This window comes from Taeniopygia guttata, chromosome 20 (genome assembly GCF_048771995.1).
Source record: "Taeniopygia guttata chromosome 20, bTaeGut7.mat, whole genome shotgun sequence".
In the NCBI taxonomy this organism is placed as follows: domain Eukaryota; kingdom Metazoa; phylum Chordata; class Aves; order Passeriformes; family Estrildidae; genus Taeniopygia; species Taeniopygia guttata.
In genome coordinates this window covers 8,534,042-8,550,055 of record NC_133045.1, presented here as the reverse complement: position 1 = coordinate 8,550,055, position 16,014 = coordinate 8,534,042, and the positions used below count along the sequence as shown (strand labels likewise).

General features: G+C 59.0%; 1 protein-coding gene across 4 annotated transcripts; it reads right to left on the bottom strand.

The window, feature by feature from the left end:
* Window positions 1–12,743: 12,743 nt before the first annotated feature.
* LOC100231564 (signal-regulatory protein delta) lies at window positions 12,744–15,721 on the bottom strand. Of its 4 annotated transcripts, none has more exons than XM_002193597.6 (5): window positions 15,569–15,721; window positions 14,270–14,629; window positions 13,943–14,144; window positions 13,548–13,587; window positions 12,744–13,238 (listed from the first exon to the last, which is right to left on the bottom strand). In XM_002193597.6, the coding sequence occupies exons 1-5, from the start codon at window positions 15,630–15,632 to the stop codon at window positions 13,110–13,112; spliced, it is 795 nt and encodes a 264-aa protein (XP_002193633.3). In that variant the 5' UTR covers window positions 15,633–15,721; the 3' UTR covers window positions 12,744–13,109. The 4 variants fall into 4 exon arrangements, with proteins under 4 accessions (XP_002193633.3, XP_030144279.3, XP_072773208.1 ...); XM_030288419.4 differs by having other exon boundaries at window positions 12,744–13,235; XM_072917107.1 differs by lacking the exon at window positions 13,943–14,144.
* Between the last annotated feature and the right edge of the window lie 293 nt (window positions 15,722–16,014).

The following is a 16,014-nucleotide window of genomic DNA, read 5'->3' as shown; positions in this document are numbered from 1 at the left end:
GACCCCCGCCGGCTCCCAGCAGCCCCGGTTCAGCGCCGCTTCCCCCCGTGGCGGGGGCGAAGCCGGCCCCGCCCGCCCCGGGGCAGAGTCCTCCGGTCAAGCCGGTGTGCGGCTGCCTTAAGGTGGGCTGGGAGGGGACCCCCGGGACCGGCCGCCGGCAGCCCCGGGATACCCGGTCCCTGTCGGCCGGGGGAGAGGGAGGCGGCTCCATGGCCCCAGGGATGGGGCTGGGGGTCCCTCTCTCGCCACACGCTGCCGGGGTACCGCCGCTTGGGCACGGCCACCATACACAGCGCCGCATCCCCGAGCTGGGACTGGGGTGCAGGAGCACACAGCCTGCGGTCCCCAACACCCAGGGCCGCCTGGGGCTGAGCCAGGACAGCTCAGGCACAAACAGCACACGGCTTTGGGGGTCCCAAGTGCCCAGGGACCTCCCCAGGGACCACGCAGGGCCGAGCTGTGAGCCCGTGGCAGAGGCACGGGTGGTATTTTGCAGGTCAGCTTGGCCAACGGGGCTCAGGGCCAGGAGGGGACATTGGTGCAGCAGAGACAGGCAGAGAATGGATGGGGAGGGAGAGGGAATTCCTGCACGGCACGCTGGGACAGTGGGGACATGCCCGTGATGTCCCCTCAGCGGGAGCCTGCAGCGGAGAGAAGCGAGAGCCTGGGGAAAAGGCAGCTCTAATGGCAGGCAGGGCTGAGGAAGAGGCTGTCAGCATCCATGTGATTCATGTCCCTGCACCACTCTGCTTCTCCCCGACACAAAGTCCTTCCCAGGGGATTCACAAGGACGCATTCTCCACTGCCTGCTCCTGTCACAGCTTCTCACACCACTCAGGTGTGGGGACTTCAGCCACGCCAGGTACCTGGGATGCCAGGTGCAATGCTGGCAGCTCCCTAGCACCACCCCACTGTCCCCTCTGCCCTCCCAAGGATGGGGTAGGCGCTGCAGAGCAGGAGCTCCCAGCCCACCCAGCATCACCTGCAGCACCCCTGGCAGCACAGATGACACCAATCGCTCACCCACACCAAGCTGGGTCCCTGAGGACAGCACTGGGTGCCATACTGGAGGACCCACTGCCAGCTCCCCCTCCTCCCCTCCCCAGGCAGCCGCCAGGGCTGTCGGTTTTATTTAGAGCCTCGCACAAACACAGCCGAGATATCTGAAGTGACTTGGCACCGTCAATCTGCGCACGGCGTCCGCCTGCGCATCCCCGGCCCCGCCAGCCTCCCCCTCAGCCCCAGCTACGCCCATGGGGCACATCCTGCCTTAATTTAGCACTGCTGGAACCAGGAACAGCTCCCCAGGCTTCTGCCTCACCTCCCTCTGCAATCCCCTGGCAGCTGGAGGCTGCACTCAAGGGTTGTGGTCAGTACTGCTCCCACTGGGAAAACTTTTGTGGCCAGCAGCACTGATCTTGGAAAGCCCAGTACAGCCATCATTTCCCTTCACAGAGCTGGCCAGAGTGGCCAACAAGGAGCAGGGGTCCAGAGGTGCCCTTGGATTTGGCCTTTTGCAAATAGCAATAATTTTTTTTGCATAGGGATGGGGACACATCACTACAAGAGCCCACAGGCACCTCACGAGAGGAAGCAAAGGTGTTGAGCTCTGCTCTCTGATGACCAGTGATAAGACTTGAGGGAACTGCATGAAGTTCTGTCAGAGAAGTTTGAGGTTGGTATTAGAAAAAGGTTTTTCTACCAGAGTGTGTTTGGGTACTGGAACAGGCTCCCCAGGGCACTGGTCACAGCCCCAAGCCTGCCAGAGCTCAAAAACCATTTGGACAATGCTCTTGGACACAAGGTGGGATTCTTGGAGTGTTCTGTGCCAGGACACCCCATTGGACTCGATGATCCTTGTGGGTCACTTTCGGCTCTGCATATTCCATGGGATTAGGAGTGGTTTGTGGAAACCCTGCAGCTACACCCCTGTGGGCAGTGCATCCCACCCAGCCCAAGTCCAGAAGCAGGGACCCTCAGGGCAAGTGGGTGCCCAGCATGAGGACAAATGCCAGGGACACACTGCAGCCATTCACAACCACCTTTCCTGGTTATTTTTACACAGAAGCACAGATCCTGGAGGCCTGGTTGGCTTCAGCCTGTCTGGGATGCTCTGCTCAGTGTGGAAGGTTCAGACAACCTGTTCTGAGGCGATTACAGAGCAGAGCCAGCCCGCACACAAGCAGCAGCCACCGCAGAGCGCTCGGGAAGGGAACTTAGAGCTTAAAAAAGCTCTGCAAGAGAAGGTAGCGCGCAGAGCAGATGGTGCGGCGCGAGCTCCCCGGGAAGAGCTGCTATTGCTCCCCATTAGGAAGCATATGGGCAGGCTCAGCTGCCTCCCCTCCTACCCATGGCCCTTCCACTCTGCATCACAGGGGCCCCGCTCCAAGGCTGGGAGGATTCACCCTGGCAGGGCAGCCCTTGCCCTGCACTGGGCAGGGAGCCAGGGTGCATTTGGCTCTTTGTGCGTCTGAGACAGAGGGACTCCCAACATTTTGGGAGTGCAACTCTGCCATCATCATCATCCTTCTGTACAGAACACCCACGGTGAGCAGGAGGCTGCAGCACTGCTTGGCAGGGCAGGCAGTGCTGCCAGGCTCTCTGTGCTGCCAGCGGGCACCCAGGCTGCTCTTGCTCTGCAGCATCTCCACACTTCAGCTCAAAACCCCTGCTCTGGCAGGGAGGATTCCAGAGACCCCAGAGGATTTCAGAGCTCTGCTCTCCCTGGCCCCAGGAGCTGGGCAGCAGCCAGCATGGGGACAGGGCAGCGTTTCAGGAGAGCTTTTCAAGAATAAGTTGATTTTCACAGCTTTGAGGCACAGTGAGGAACTCACATCATGCTAGCATCTGTTTGGGGTAGGCACAGGCTCTGTGTGGCAGGGCTGGGCCAGGCTCAGCCACCCCCAGAGGTTTGGGTGCCGGGCAGGCAGGGATCTGCTCCCTTTCCTTATTCCCAGCCAGAACCACAGGCTCAATGTCCTTTTTGCATTCCCTTGTTCCCAGCTGGCAGCTCTGCAGGATCTGCTCGCTCCCCAGGAGAAGGTGGGGACCCATCCACACACAGGGACCCTCAGCCAGGGCAAGAGCACCTCATCTCTTGTCAGAGCCTGGCAGCACCCAACAGGAGCAATCCCAGCCTTGCCAGAGCCATCCCAGTGGAAAGTCCTGCAGCACTGGTTTTGCCCAGACTGTTCTTTCATGCCTTAATCAGCTGCATGTCTGATCTGGGAACAGCGGGGCTCCCTTGGCTGGAGGGGATGGAGATGGGAGAGATTCCAGCCCCTGCCCTGCAGGGCCAAACCCGGGCCTGTTAATGAATTTCACTGATGGAGGTGACTGCTGTCTTTCTCTGCCTGGGACTTTGTCCCTCACGATCCCACTCCAGCAGTGGGACAGTGCAGTGGGAGAAGTACCAACAGCCTGAGTGGCCACATCACACCTGGACACAGCAGCTGGCCCAAAATGCTCAGTCCACCCTTCACAACCCAAACCAGCTTAGGGATTCAGGAAAAAACCCACTAATACTTTGGACAGCAGCCTGGAAAATACCCCAGATTCAGCATCCAGAGGTGCTGTTTTGGGGCTGTGGGCATAGAGCCGTGCCCAAGCACCAGCAAGCAGCCAGCACTTATGGGAGCCCTCCACAATAATGACTCAATGATCTTAGAGGTCTTTTCCAATCTCAAAGATTCCTCAATAATCCAAAAACCACAGTGTCACAGAACTCACCACCCTGGGGAAACTCAGAGCCACCCCAGCCCAGTCCCAGCCACCAACTCCTCCCAGCCCAGCCCCACAAGAGGTGCTACTTTCACAGCTCACCACAACAAAACACCCTGTGGGACCACATCAGAGCACCAGGCCCACACAAGGTCTGTTCTGGCACCCACAAGACAGTGCAGCCTCCAGACAGACAGAGAGCAGCATGTTCCCTCTATCCATCCTCCAGCTTCAAAAACAAACTCCAAGACCCCTCCAGCTTAAAATCCAGGTGGACACATCCTACAGCCTCCCCTCTCCCCACCTCTCAGGCTTCAGTCAGCGCCCCAAGATGGTTTTCAGCTGGGAGAGAAACACAAATGTCTCTTGAAGCGGGGAGCACCAATTACACTGCTGATATTTAGGGCTTCCAGCACAACAAATGGAGCTGCAGCTTCATTAGGTACTTTGCCAATTTAATCCAAGACATGCAGTACAGGGGAAGCTTAAATTAGTTTATCTCATGTTAACTTATAACGAGCAATATGTTAATGTGAGCATGGTTTTCATGGACTGTGACCCAAGGAAGGGGCACACACAGCCCTCCAAAAGTGGGTTTAAGAAGCAGGGGTATGTATCCTACCTGTCTCATGCTCCTTGGATAGCATCCACCACCATGAACGCCTGCAGCTGGGGAAGGGGTGCACCACATCACCCCCTTATATGGGAGAGACCCTGGAGAGGGTGATGAGCTGCAGGGGCCTCGTTAAGGCTGTGATTGCCAGGAGAAGGGTGGGGTAGGCTGTGGAGGGTGCTCTGTGAGCAGCCAGTGCATGAGCTTTGCCCCTCACCTCTTGAGTGGGCTCATGGAAATTACCTGTAATTGTTTCAGCCAAGCTTTTATTGGGTGATTTAGGAGTTACAGCTGAGTTATTGCAGCTCTCTCGGGTCTTTGTTAGGGCTCTGAGGCCCAGTTGGTGCAGGTGGTGTGATGAGTGGGATGCAGGTAAGGTGGTCCCTGGCATAGGGCATTTTCTGAGGTGGCCCCTCTGTGCACACTGCCCAGACCTGCTGCCTGTTTCTGCCCCCTCCTTCGAACTTCAAATCACAGCCCGCTTAATTTTAGTGTCCCTCTGCCACTGAATGAATCCCCAGCACTGCCAGAATCAGCTGGTTCCCTCCAAGCCCCTGAAATGACTTGCAGGGAGGATGAGGGAGGATACAGCTCCGCCTGCCCATGCTGGGCTTTGCTGGGTCGGAGCGATGCTCCAGGTGCCCTCATGGCACTCACACTGTCACCCTGGGCTTCAGCAGGGCCAGCAGAGCCCAGTGCCCGACCACCCACCACCATCAGGATGTCCACCAGTGTCTACCAAGCAAGAGGAAAACCCCCAGGCTGCAGCAGGGACGGTATCCACAGGGCAGCTGAGCCATCCTGGTGCCGGGCTGTGCTCCCAGGCTGCTCCCAGCTGGCAGCGGTGCCCTGTGGGTGCTGCAGACCGGGTGAATTGGCTGGGCTTCCTTAATGCCTCACACTCTGGGGGAATTCCTCACGGCTGTGTCAGAGCAGGAAAGGTGGTTTATATCCTGTGCCTGGCCTGGAAACGGCCCTGGCTGACCTGAAGTGGGGGGTTTTAGGGTAAAACTGCTGACAGGCTGGGAAAACACAGCGGCAGTGTGGGCTGGGAGGGACAGGGCTGGCAGTGCTGGTGCCTGTGCCCGCTGAGGTGCTGCAAGCACTGGCAGGGCTGTGCTGACCTTTCCTGGCAAACAGGAGCCTGCCCCTTGCCCCAGAGAAGGGTTTGCTCTCTGCTGTGGGTCTGCAACACGTGCACAGCCCCGGGACTAAGCTGCACGGGAAATGGTGCAGTGACCATCCCTGGAAGTGTTCAAAAAACATGTGGATGTGGCACGTGGGGACATGGTGGGCTTGGCAAGTGCTGGGGGGATGGATGGACTCAATGCTCTTAGGGGGCTGTTCCAACCTTAACTGATGTCAGGGACAGGGGCACATGAGAGACCGCACTCAGGGCAGCTCAGCAGGGACACAGGGTGGCCCCAGTCCTTCACCCTTTGTGCCCGTGGTTGCAGAACTCAGAGATGTCTGTGCTGTCTGCATGGGGCACAGCTGGGCTCACCGCAGCTCAGATGGGCTCCAGAGCCACAGGGAGCCTTGGTGCCCATCCTGGGACCCTGCTCCAACCCCAGGAGCAGAAGTGCTGTGGAGGAGGAAGCGGCAGAGATGGGGGGAGGGCAGGCAGGGTGCAGGCAGAGATCTCCAGCCATGCAGGGACATTTCAGAGCGGGGTGTTAATCATTGATGGGCTCTTGGGAGCTGTTTGAACTAAAGACTCCCTCCCACCTCTGGAGGAGGAAGTTCTGCACTATACTGGCTCCTGGGGATGCGGTGGCAGTGCCAGTACCCAGATCCCCCAGCACACAGCCAGCCCCATGGAGTGGCTCTGGAGAAGACCTTGATCTCCCCTTGGTGGTACCACCAGCACTGTGGTGGAGCTCGACCGAGGGAAGAGCGATATCATCTCAGTTTCTAATGCCAGTTGTTGGGGATTTTTCTGCATCCTCTCCAAGTTCTTTGTTGATTGCAAATCGTTATCATGAAAGCACATCCGAGGCTGCAGCAGCAGATAAGGCTGTGCTGCCGGGCCAGCGGCTGGAGCTCATCGAGGCTGCACTGCCTGAGAGTCCTGCGGCAGCTGCGGATGGAAATAAAACTGCTAACGTGGGGGATTGATCATGTTCAGCCAGCTCAGCCCATTGCTTCCTGCTTGGCAGAGCCCTTGCTGTGAAGTGCTAAAATCCAGGCTCAGAGGTGGGATTTGTGCTGTGGAACCTGGCATGTGGGCATCGCCGGAGGGATGCCCCATGGAGGGCTGAACATGGCACATGAGGGGTAGGAGACCTGGTACAGCCCTGTGCCACTCTTACTGCAAAGGAAGATGGTGTGTCCAGCAGTGAGGGCTTCGTGGGGTCATTTCTGAAAGTGCTGGATCTGGTGCCTCATGGTGGGAATGGCGTGACTGCTGGGATGCAGGGGGGCTGCACCCCCTGAAACAGCCAGATTAAGCCCTTGGAAGAGGATGCTGAGCAGCCCTCAGGGCCATCCTCAGCCCTGCTGCCAGGCTGTCCCTGTGTCACTGTCCCCATGTTGTCCCCATAGCAGCTCCAAGGCTCAGGAGCTACATTCCAGACTTGTTGGCTCTTTATTTTGGCCCTGTTGAGACTCAGCACCCTCAGTTCTGTGTGGCTGGGGTTATTCTGGCCCTGCTGCTGGAGAAAAACGCTTCTCCGAGGGGTTTGTGTTGGTCTGTCCTTTTGCAACAAAAATCTGGGGGATTATTTCTGGTCAGCAGGATCCACCACACTGCCGGTGATTGCACTGCTCCAAGGGGCTGGCCCTGATAAGAAGCTGCAAATCCGAGCTGCCAAGTGCTGCCATCCCGCTGGAGCCTTGGAGGGGGATCAGGGATTTAGAGGGTCTGTGTGCTGTCTAACAGGTTTAGAAAATATTGCCTGGGATTATCCACTCACGGCGGTGCCCAGAGACCTCTGAGCCGCGGCAGACGCCGGCACCGCTGATGTTTGCTGAGGAGGGTCCTGCGTGCAGAAATCTGAGCTGTGTGTGCCTGCTGGCCTTGGTGTGCACATCCCCTCGTGTGCACACGCGTGGATGTGCAGCAGCGGCAGCTCTGGGGCGAGCTGGAGCTGTGAATGGGGCTGGTGTCCCCCGACACCGCGGGGACTGAGCCGTGTCCGGCCACCGTGGCTGCCAGCCCCGTGCTGGCTCCGGGGTGCCAGAGGGGTGCTCCAGCCTTCGCTGTGCTGCAGTCCTGTAAAGGGCAGTCCTGACCGCCAGCGTTAATGATATCCACCCAATTAGCCCAGCCTAGCCCCAAGGATTAGCGGATGGAATCATCATCCCAAGGCGTAAGCAGTTAACGCCGCTAATTAATCACCGCGTGGATCCCAGCCCAAGCAGAAACCGCAGCGGCCGCGGGAGCCGTGGGCAAGGGGTGATGCCCACCCGGCCGGGCTCCGGGAGACGGGAGCTGTTTACAGAGAATTCGCCGGGCTCGGGGATCCGTTATTTTTACACGTTGCCATAGCTACTGATACCATTATAAAATTAAGCCTGAACCATGTGGAAGAAACGGATCTGTCAGAAGGAATTATTTTGGGGAGCGCGTTGTGGGTCCGAGCACTGCCGAGCCCCGAGGGGTGATGGGGGTCCCCGCTGCAGGCAGCGCATCCCCCCGCGGGCACGGCGCTGGAAAGAGGCGCCGGACGGGCTGAGGAGCTCCGGGATCGCCCGGGGCCACCGGCGCCAGCACAGCCCCTCCGGGCTGGCAGCAGCGCTGGGCACGTCCAGGGCGAACAAAAAGCCGCTGAGAGGGACCTTTCATGCCGTGCTGCGCTCCCTCCCGCAGCGCCTGCTTTCCCCCTTCTCCTGCCTCTCGCAATATTTTTCCCTTTCCCTGCACTTCGCTGCTGAGGGATGCTTGTGCCGGGCTCGGGGCAGCCAGCGCTGGGGCCACGGCCAAGCACAGCCACACTTTAAGGTCGCTCGGTGCACCAGGGACTCCACAACGTCCTGCCCTCGGGACAGGGAGCTCCCCCAAAGGGTTTCCTTACCCTGAGCTCTTCTCGCTGGACAAAACCACCTGGAGCATCCCCAGGAGTGTGCGGGGCTCACTTTGGGTACGATGTACACGGGGATATTGGCAACACCAGGACCACACCAACGGCTGATCCAGCATGAAGAGCCCTGGGAACGCCAGTGCAGGCAGGGCCCCTCTCCCACCCGCTCTGGGACCTTCACTCGGGCACTGGCAGGACCCAGCACTGCAGCTTGATCTGCCCTCCCCGTGCTGGCTCCAGAGGGTGATTGTCTTTGAGCAATGTCCCATCCAACTCTGACAGCACAATGTGAGTCTTTCGTAAGCACTGGATGTTCCTGCTTGTCCCATGGCCCTGGAAACCCCTCTTTAATCACTGCCAGAGCCTTGGCCTCATGGTGTCCCACAGGGAAGGACCGCATGGGCCAAAGGAGTGTTGGACACAAAGGCTGTGTGTGACACTTTTCAGTTTCACTGCCTACCCCCTCCCCTGGTGATTGAAGAGATGAGGAATGGTCCTAGGGCAGGCCCCCATCCATTCCACACTCCTTCAGCTCCAGGGATTTAATGAAAAATTTTCCAGGTTGGCCAGAGAGGTTCCCAGTAGGAATAACTGCAATAGCACAACCTTCTACTGGACACCAGAGAACCCCAGGGAAAAGCAGCATCCTCCAAACACCTTCAGCTCTTCTCAACTAAAAGCCCTGGTCTACGGCCTGGGGGTCCCAGTTTGCTTCATGGGCCTGGCTGGGCAGTGCTTGGAGTCCATTTCCTCCCTGAACATCCTGAGTGTCCCAGTGCCATGGGGTGGCTGCCCCATATCCTGGCTGTCACTGGGGCTGTGCCTAGGGGGCTGGAGATATCCCCACTGTGCTGGCCTCACTCTATCAGGAGGGGACAAGGCTGGCAGCGAGGCTGTGGCACACAAACAGTTCCTATGACAACCCCAAATCCCAGACCTGTTTATCCCCTTTGGTGAAAATCCACAACTGTGAAACCAGGGAATAAGATTCAATAGTAAGACCTGAAATAAATCAGAAGCAGTGTAAAGCATGTCACCGTTTTACTCTGGCTTTGTGCCTTTCCAAGGAAAAGCCTGAGAAAAGGGAGCTGCAAAGGGGTGAGCTAACAGGTTTGGAATTGGAGGGAGCAGGTTCCAACCACGCAGCATCCCAGGACTTCTCCCTCCTGTTGTCTCTTCTGGCAGGGACCCAGCCCAGGCCAGCCAGCAGGCACAAACAAGACCCATGAGGCAATTTTGGGGGACAATCAAAGTGTCTCTGAGACCCTCTCAGTCCCTCCAACCCCCTCAAAGCACCAGCTGCTCCTCCAGCTTCTCCTGCTGCATCCTGCTGGCGTGCTGGCACAATGTCCCCATGGCTTTGCCTGGTCCCTATGGCACCACAGGGTCCCCAAACCATCCCTGGATGCCTGTGGGGTCCCTGTGGCATCGGAGGCTGTTAGACCTGTGGCTGTTTGGGTGATGCTGGTGTGCAAAGGGACTGGCCTGTCTCTCCCTGGTGACTTGTGGGCACCACGGTAGCTAGGACAGGGATGGGGGCAGGGATGGGGACAGAGCAGGGGCACAAGGGTGTCTTGGATAGAGACAGCCACAAACCAGGCCCTTGGCTGGAGCTGCTGGCCTGTCAGACACTGGAGGAGACCAGCTGGAGCGACGACTACTCCTGGAGACACAATATCCCCCGGGCACCCACCCCTGTGACAGACACTGCCACTGTGGAGTGCCTCTGCTTCTCACTGCTGAGCTGGAGCACCCCAGGACAGGGCACAAGGCATTTATCCCTGTCTCTCCCTTTTTCTCCTTGCCCAGCCCTGGCACCAGCACAGCTCAGCATTGTCCCATTCCCCGTGAAGGCAGCCAGCCCTCTCCTGTCCCCCAGGACACAAAGGAGACCCCTGCACCCCCATTTCAGCCAGCCTGTGCACTGAGATCATGCTCTTCCTCGGCGTTAATTGAATGGCTGCTCCCCTCCCCGGGCTGCCGGGACCAGCCCCTCCCAGCAGCCGCTCTCCAGGCTGAATGCTCCCGTTACTCTGGGCTGTCTGGTGGGGCTCATGCTCCCCTTGGCTCCTGGCACAGCGTGGAACAGCACAGCATAGTACAGACCATGTCACACACCATGGCTCACACCATGGCACACACCACAGTACACACCACGGCTCACACCACAGCACACACCATGGCACACACCACTGCCCAGTAAGCCCTGCCAGCCCTCTCACCTTGGCACCTCCAGGAGATGTTTCCCACCTCCTGGCATCAGGAGTGGGTCAGATGCCAGAGCAGCCCCTGAGCATCCCCTGGCTGCCCAGAAACCCATCACAGTGCAGCCCAGATCAGCCTCCCCAGCCCTTTTCCTTGGCCTTGCCATTACATGAGGTCCAGGTACCAGGCTGAGGAACAGCTGTGGTAAACCTGGTGTGGCACCGCCCCAGAGTGTCCATGCACAGGGACACAGCCAAAAACCTGCCTGAAGCCAGAGTGTCCTCTCCCCCCGGGACACCAACACTCTCCCAGTACCCATCCAGGCACCACCTCTGCTCTGCACTTAAGTCTCCAGCTGTGGCAGCAGATCCTGGTGGGTACCAGCCTCAACTCCAGCACTGCCTTGTGCCTCCCCCAGCAATGGCAGCTCCTGACCTCCCACACACACCCTCCAACCAAGCAGGTCACTTAGTGGGGACGTGACAACCAGCAGCACCAGGAAAACAGCATGGATGAGCAGTGAATCCATGACCCGACATTGCCTGGTGCTGCCTCCCGAGCCAGGCTCTGCCCCCTGTGCCAGGCTCTGCCCCCCGAGCCAGGCTCTGCCCCCCGAGCCAAGCTCTGCCCCCCGAGCCAGGCTCTGCCCCCCGGCACGCTCCTACCTTGTGTCTGTGCCCAGGCTCTTGTTTGTGCTTTCACTGCCGGCACACCCCAGGCTGAAGGCTTAAAGGATTTTCCTTTAATAACCACCAAATCCCTCCCCTGGGCAGTAAGCCGCAGACCTGGGCCCTTTCCTAGGTGCAGAGCATTCTGCCAGTGCTCTGCTCACTCCCTTCTTTGCATATGCTCCTATCAAACTGAATTTCCCCTCTCCTGATTCAGCCCAGTGCTTAAAAAGCTGTAAATCCCCTTGAATTTCATTTCCTCCACTCCTCGAGGTCTATCCCTGGTTTCGGTCTCACCCACGTATTTTACATACTCGTGCTCACAGCCTTGGTGTGAAATTTCTGCCAGTTTTGGTGCTGTCCCTGCACAGAGCCCTGCTCAGAGCAGCCACTTCCTCAGCTGGGAAATGATTCATGGCCCGGTCATGGCTCCACTCGGGAAATGATGCTGAGAGAGGCTTCACCCCAACACCCCAACCTTCCCACTGAGGGGGCCAGGTGCTGGACCCCTGACCTGACAAACTCATCACCACCACCGTGCCTATGGGGTGCTGAGTGTCCCCAGGCTGTCCCTGAGAGAGGAGTGACCCCAAACTGTCCCCACCTGACATCCCCAGAGCAGGTGACTCGTATTCAGTCATGCAAATCAATTTCTTTAGTGACTCTTCTCCCCGCTGTGACAATTTTGTCCCCTCAAGGATTCCCCTGCCAGCCCTGCTCCCCTGGGTCACACTGTCTTATTTCACTTCTCTTTTCTCATTTCACAGAAAAAAAGTAGATAGAGCTGAAAACTGGTGACTGTATCAGCTTTCAAGGTCACAGGCAGCGGTGCTGGCAGCAGGTTCCTCTGCCTGGAAAGCCTGTTTTGGCCTCAGTTCCTCCTGCCAAGGGGGCTGCTGGGGCCACAGCTGGTGGGAGCTCAGCTGCCACAGCTGGGGAGATCACGGCTGGGGGCTGTATGTGGTGACTGGGTGCTGCTGGGGGCTGCAGCAGTGGCCAGTGTGGAGTGTGACCTGCAGCTTCCTGCCATGGCCACCTCGGCCCTCTGGTTTCCTGCCACTGGCCCACTTCCCTTGGAGGTGGGCACCAAACACGTGGGCACAAAGCAGGGAATGTGCAGGGGGCAGATGTGCATGGAGCAGATGTGCATGGAGCAGATGTGCATGGACTGGAGCTGAAGATGTGCATGGAGCAGGGGAAGGGGCAGAAGGGCCAGCTGGTACCAGCTGCTTGGCCTTAACAGCAGGCAGGGAAAGGTGGGCAAGGGCTGGGACTCAGCCTGGAGCAGCAGCACCAGGAGCCATTCCTGAGAGCCTCCTGCTGCTGTGCCAGGAGATGCAGGTTTTGTGGGACCACAGATTCCCTGCCTGGGGCAGGGAGGAGTTGGGAGCTGTCCAGGGGGCTCAGCAGTAGCATGGGGGGAGGGCTGTGGCTGTGTGGGGCACACATCCCCCCAGGACCCTGCAGGACTGGCACTATTGCCCTTGCTCTGAGCACAGCAGGAGTGGACAGAAGGCTGTTTGCTGGCTTTAATGAGGGTGGTGAAAAGACAACACGAATTATGAACCTGTGGGCCAGGAAAGGGCCAGTGGTGGCCCATGCTGGTGGACACAGGTGTGTGTGAGGCCCTCCTGGTGTCATCAGCACCAAACAGCTTGCACAAGGCAGAGGTGCTTGGCCTCGTGGTCTGATCCTGTGGTCGAGAAAGCTTCCAGTTCTTGGGAGAGCTTCCCTGAGATGCAAACATGGTGAGCACAGTGTGCCGAGCTGAGATCAGGGTGCACCATGCAAACGGCCCCACTTCTTCCTCATTGTGCCCTGCAGAAACGTCCCTTCTTGCACCCTGACACGGCCTGGCGGCGCAGGCAGCGGTGCCACGCGTCACTTGGCAGCTCCCCTGAGGCTGGCATACTCGGTGGGGGCTGTGCCCGGGCTCCTGCCGCGCCACGGGGCCGGGGGCAGGGGCTGCAGGTCGGCGTAGTGGATGTCGTTCTCCTCCTTGCTGCTCTGCTGCAAAAGCGCACACAGATGGGGAATGCTGCCACAAGGAAAGGCTCGCGAAAATAACCCTAAATCACAATGTTGAGAGCTGGAAGTGACCCACAAGGATCCCCCAGACCACCTCATGGCCCTGCACAGGACAACACCAAGAACCAGGTTCAAGCCAGGCTGGTGATGCCACAGCTGCAGAGGTGGTGCTATGGTGCAGAGTGTGCAGCTGCTGCCCACCCGATGTCCCCCCTGGCCCCAGAGTCCTGCAGGGCTCCTGCCAGGCCATCAGCATGGGATGTGCTCCCCATACTCACAGCTCACTCCTACCTGCTTGGGCGGGTGGGAGCTCTCTGCATCCAGGACTTCACTGTAGGGGGAAGGATAAGGATGGCATCAGAACCAAAGGAAGCCAGGCCCTTTCCCCACCCAGCACAGCCCTCAATTTCCTTCCCAAATTTCAGCAGGATGCCCCTGCTGAAGGCAGAAATTAGGGACAAAGTGCTGATTGCACGTCTGGGCTGGGCTCAAACACACGGTGAGGGGCTGCAGGAGCTCCCTGGTACTGGGTGCTCCCTACCATGAAACTCCCATGAAACGCAGAGAGAACCAACACAACAGTGCACCTGGGAGCAAAGGACCTTTTCTGGGGCAAGTTACAGCTCCAGACAAGAAAGGAAGCCAAGATAAAGCGGGTGCAGAAGGAAGAGGTGCTGAGTACAAACCTGGAGGTACCGGGGGTCCCTGCACAGCACTGCAGAGGGACAGATGAGGAGCTGCCCATGGCCACTGTCCTGGCTGGGCAGGGGCTGCCCGCCCTGCCTTGGCGCTTCCTCCTGTACATGCAAAGGGCGATGAAGAGGCCGAGGAGGAGGAGGAAGCAGAGCACTACAGCTGCAGCCACCGTTCCAGGAAGCAGGGTTGCCTCTGTGGAGACAGAAGCAGAGCAGGAGAGGGTGGTGGGTGTGGGGCAGAGCAGGATCTTGCTGTGGGCAGGGTGGGGGCTATGGGATGAGCTCCCTGGAAGAGGTGTCCTGCTGGGCTGCACTCACCATGCACAGACACCTCTGTGCCACGGCCATGCTGAAACACCTCATCATCACCAGTGTTCCCCTTGACAAACTTCACACAGTAGTAGGTGCCCATGTCCTCGGGCTGAACGTTCCTGATGCGGATGGTGAAGTCTGTGTCAGATCTATCCACTGCTCTCGTCACACGGGAGGAGGGATCCTGCTTATTCTGGTCATAGACAGTCTTGTTCACACTGCCCCAGCCCTTCAGCCACATCACAGGACCAGGTTCAGCGTTTCCAGATGTGGTGCAGCTCAGGGTGAGCGTCTCCCCCACTGCCACTGCCACCTTGGCCTGGGGCTGCTTCAGACTGAAGCCCTGACCCAGCTGGGCACTCACACCTGGGCAGAGAGACAGGAGAGTTCAGGGATGAGCGGTGGGGTGAGGCAAGGGCAGCCTCACAGACAGAGAAGCCCCAGTGTCCCCCAGCTTGCAGCTGAGAGATATCCTGGGAAGTGGCAGAGACAACATGCAGGCACTGGGAGGGAGGAAACCCTTCAAAAACTGGTTCAAAATGGGCAAGGGGCAAATCTGAAAAATGAGCAGGCTGCCTAGGGCAGTGGTGGAGTCACCACCCCGGAGGGATTTAAAGGACACCTAGATGTGGCTCTTGGGCACATGGTTTAGTGGTGATCTTGGCAGTGCTGGATTAATGGTTGGGCACGAGTATTCCAGAGGGGTTTTGCAACCCAAACAGTTCTGCAATTCTTTGATTTGATAAATCTGCATCCTGTTCTGTCATTTGCAGGAGGTGCTGCAGCCGCCTGGAGGCCAGAGAGGTGCAGAGGGAGCAAAGGGGAATTCCTGGCAGGAAAAACTCCTGAGTGCTGTTAAACATTAACACCCTGGCCCTGCTCCACACCAGCCAGGATCACTGGGGCTCTGGAGGAATTGGGGTTCACAGCCAGGAGCCAGCCAGGAACCAGTGTTCTAGGAGGGGATGTGCAGCCCTGTAGCCCAGCACAGCCCCCTGACCCCTTCTTGTCCCAAAATCCCTCCTCAAAACCCCTTGGGTCCCCAAAACCCCTCCAGTCCCCAGACCTCTCCTGCCCAAAGTCCCTGACACGTCTGGCAGCAGCTCGGCAGGGCTGGAATGGGATGCGCCCATCCCCGGGCTGGGGATGCTCTGCACCCCCGGGGATGCTTTGACCCCAAAAGGTGCTGAGGAAGGACCACCCTCCCCCCCGCCCGGTGTTTATCTTTGCCGCCCACTCGCGTTTATGGGGCAGACGGGGCAGGGGTGCTCCGAGAGGATTTGGGGGGCCCCAATTCTGACTCACCCGAGAGCTGCCGCTGGACGGGGCTTCGCTGCCCGGACAGGAGCGGAGCTGCTGCCGCGGCCATGGGTTCTGCCCAAACTTTAGGGAAGGGGAAGCGGGACAGGAAATTGAGGCGAGCGGGTGGTTAACGCTTTGGTGTCTGCTCGGGGCCGGCGGGTATCACCCCCGGCGGGCATCACCCCCGGCGGGCATCACCCTACCGAGACCCCACCGGGCATCACCCTACCAAGACCCCGCCGGGCAGCACTCCCGGACCGCCTGGCACCGAGAGGCTGCCCTGGGCTCGGGACAGGGAGCGGCTTTGCGTCCTCCCCGCTCCGGTGAGGGGCAGGAGCAGCGGAGCTTCGGGATGTGGGATGCTCGGTGCATCCCGGGATCTGCTCTGCACCACCGACCCGCGGGAGACACCATCCTGCACCCCGATCCTGCTGGCAAGGGCTGGGCAC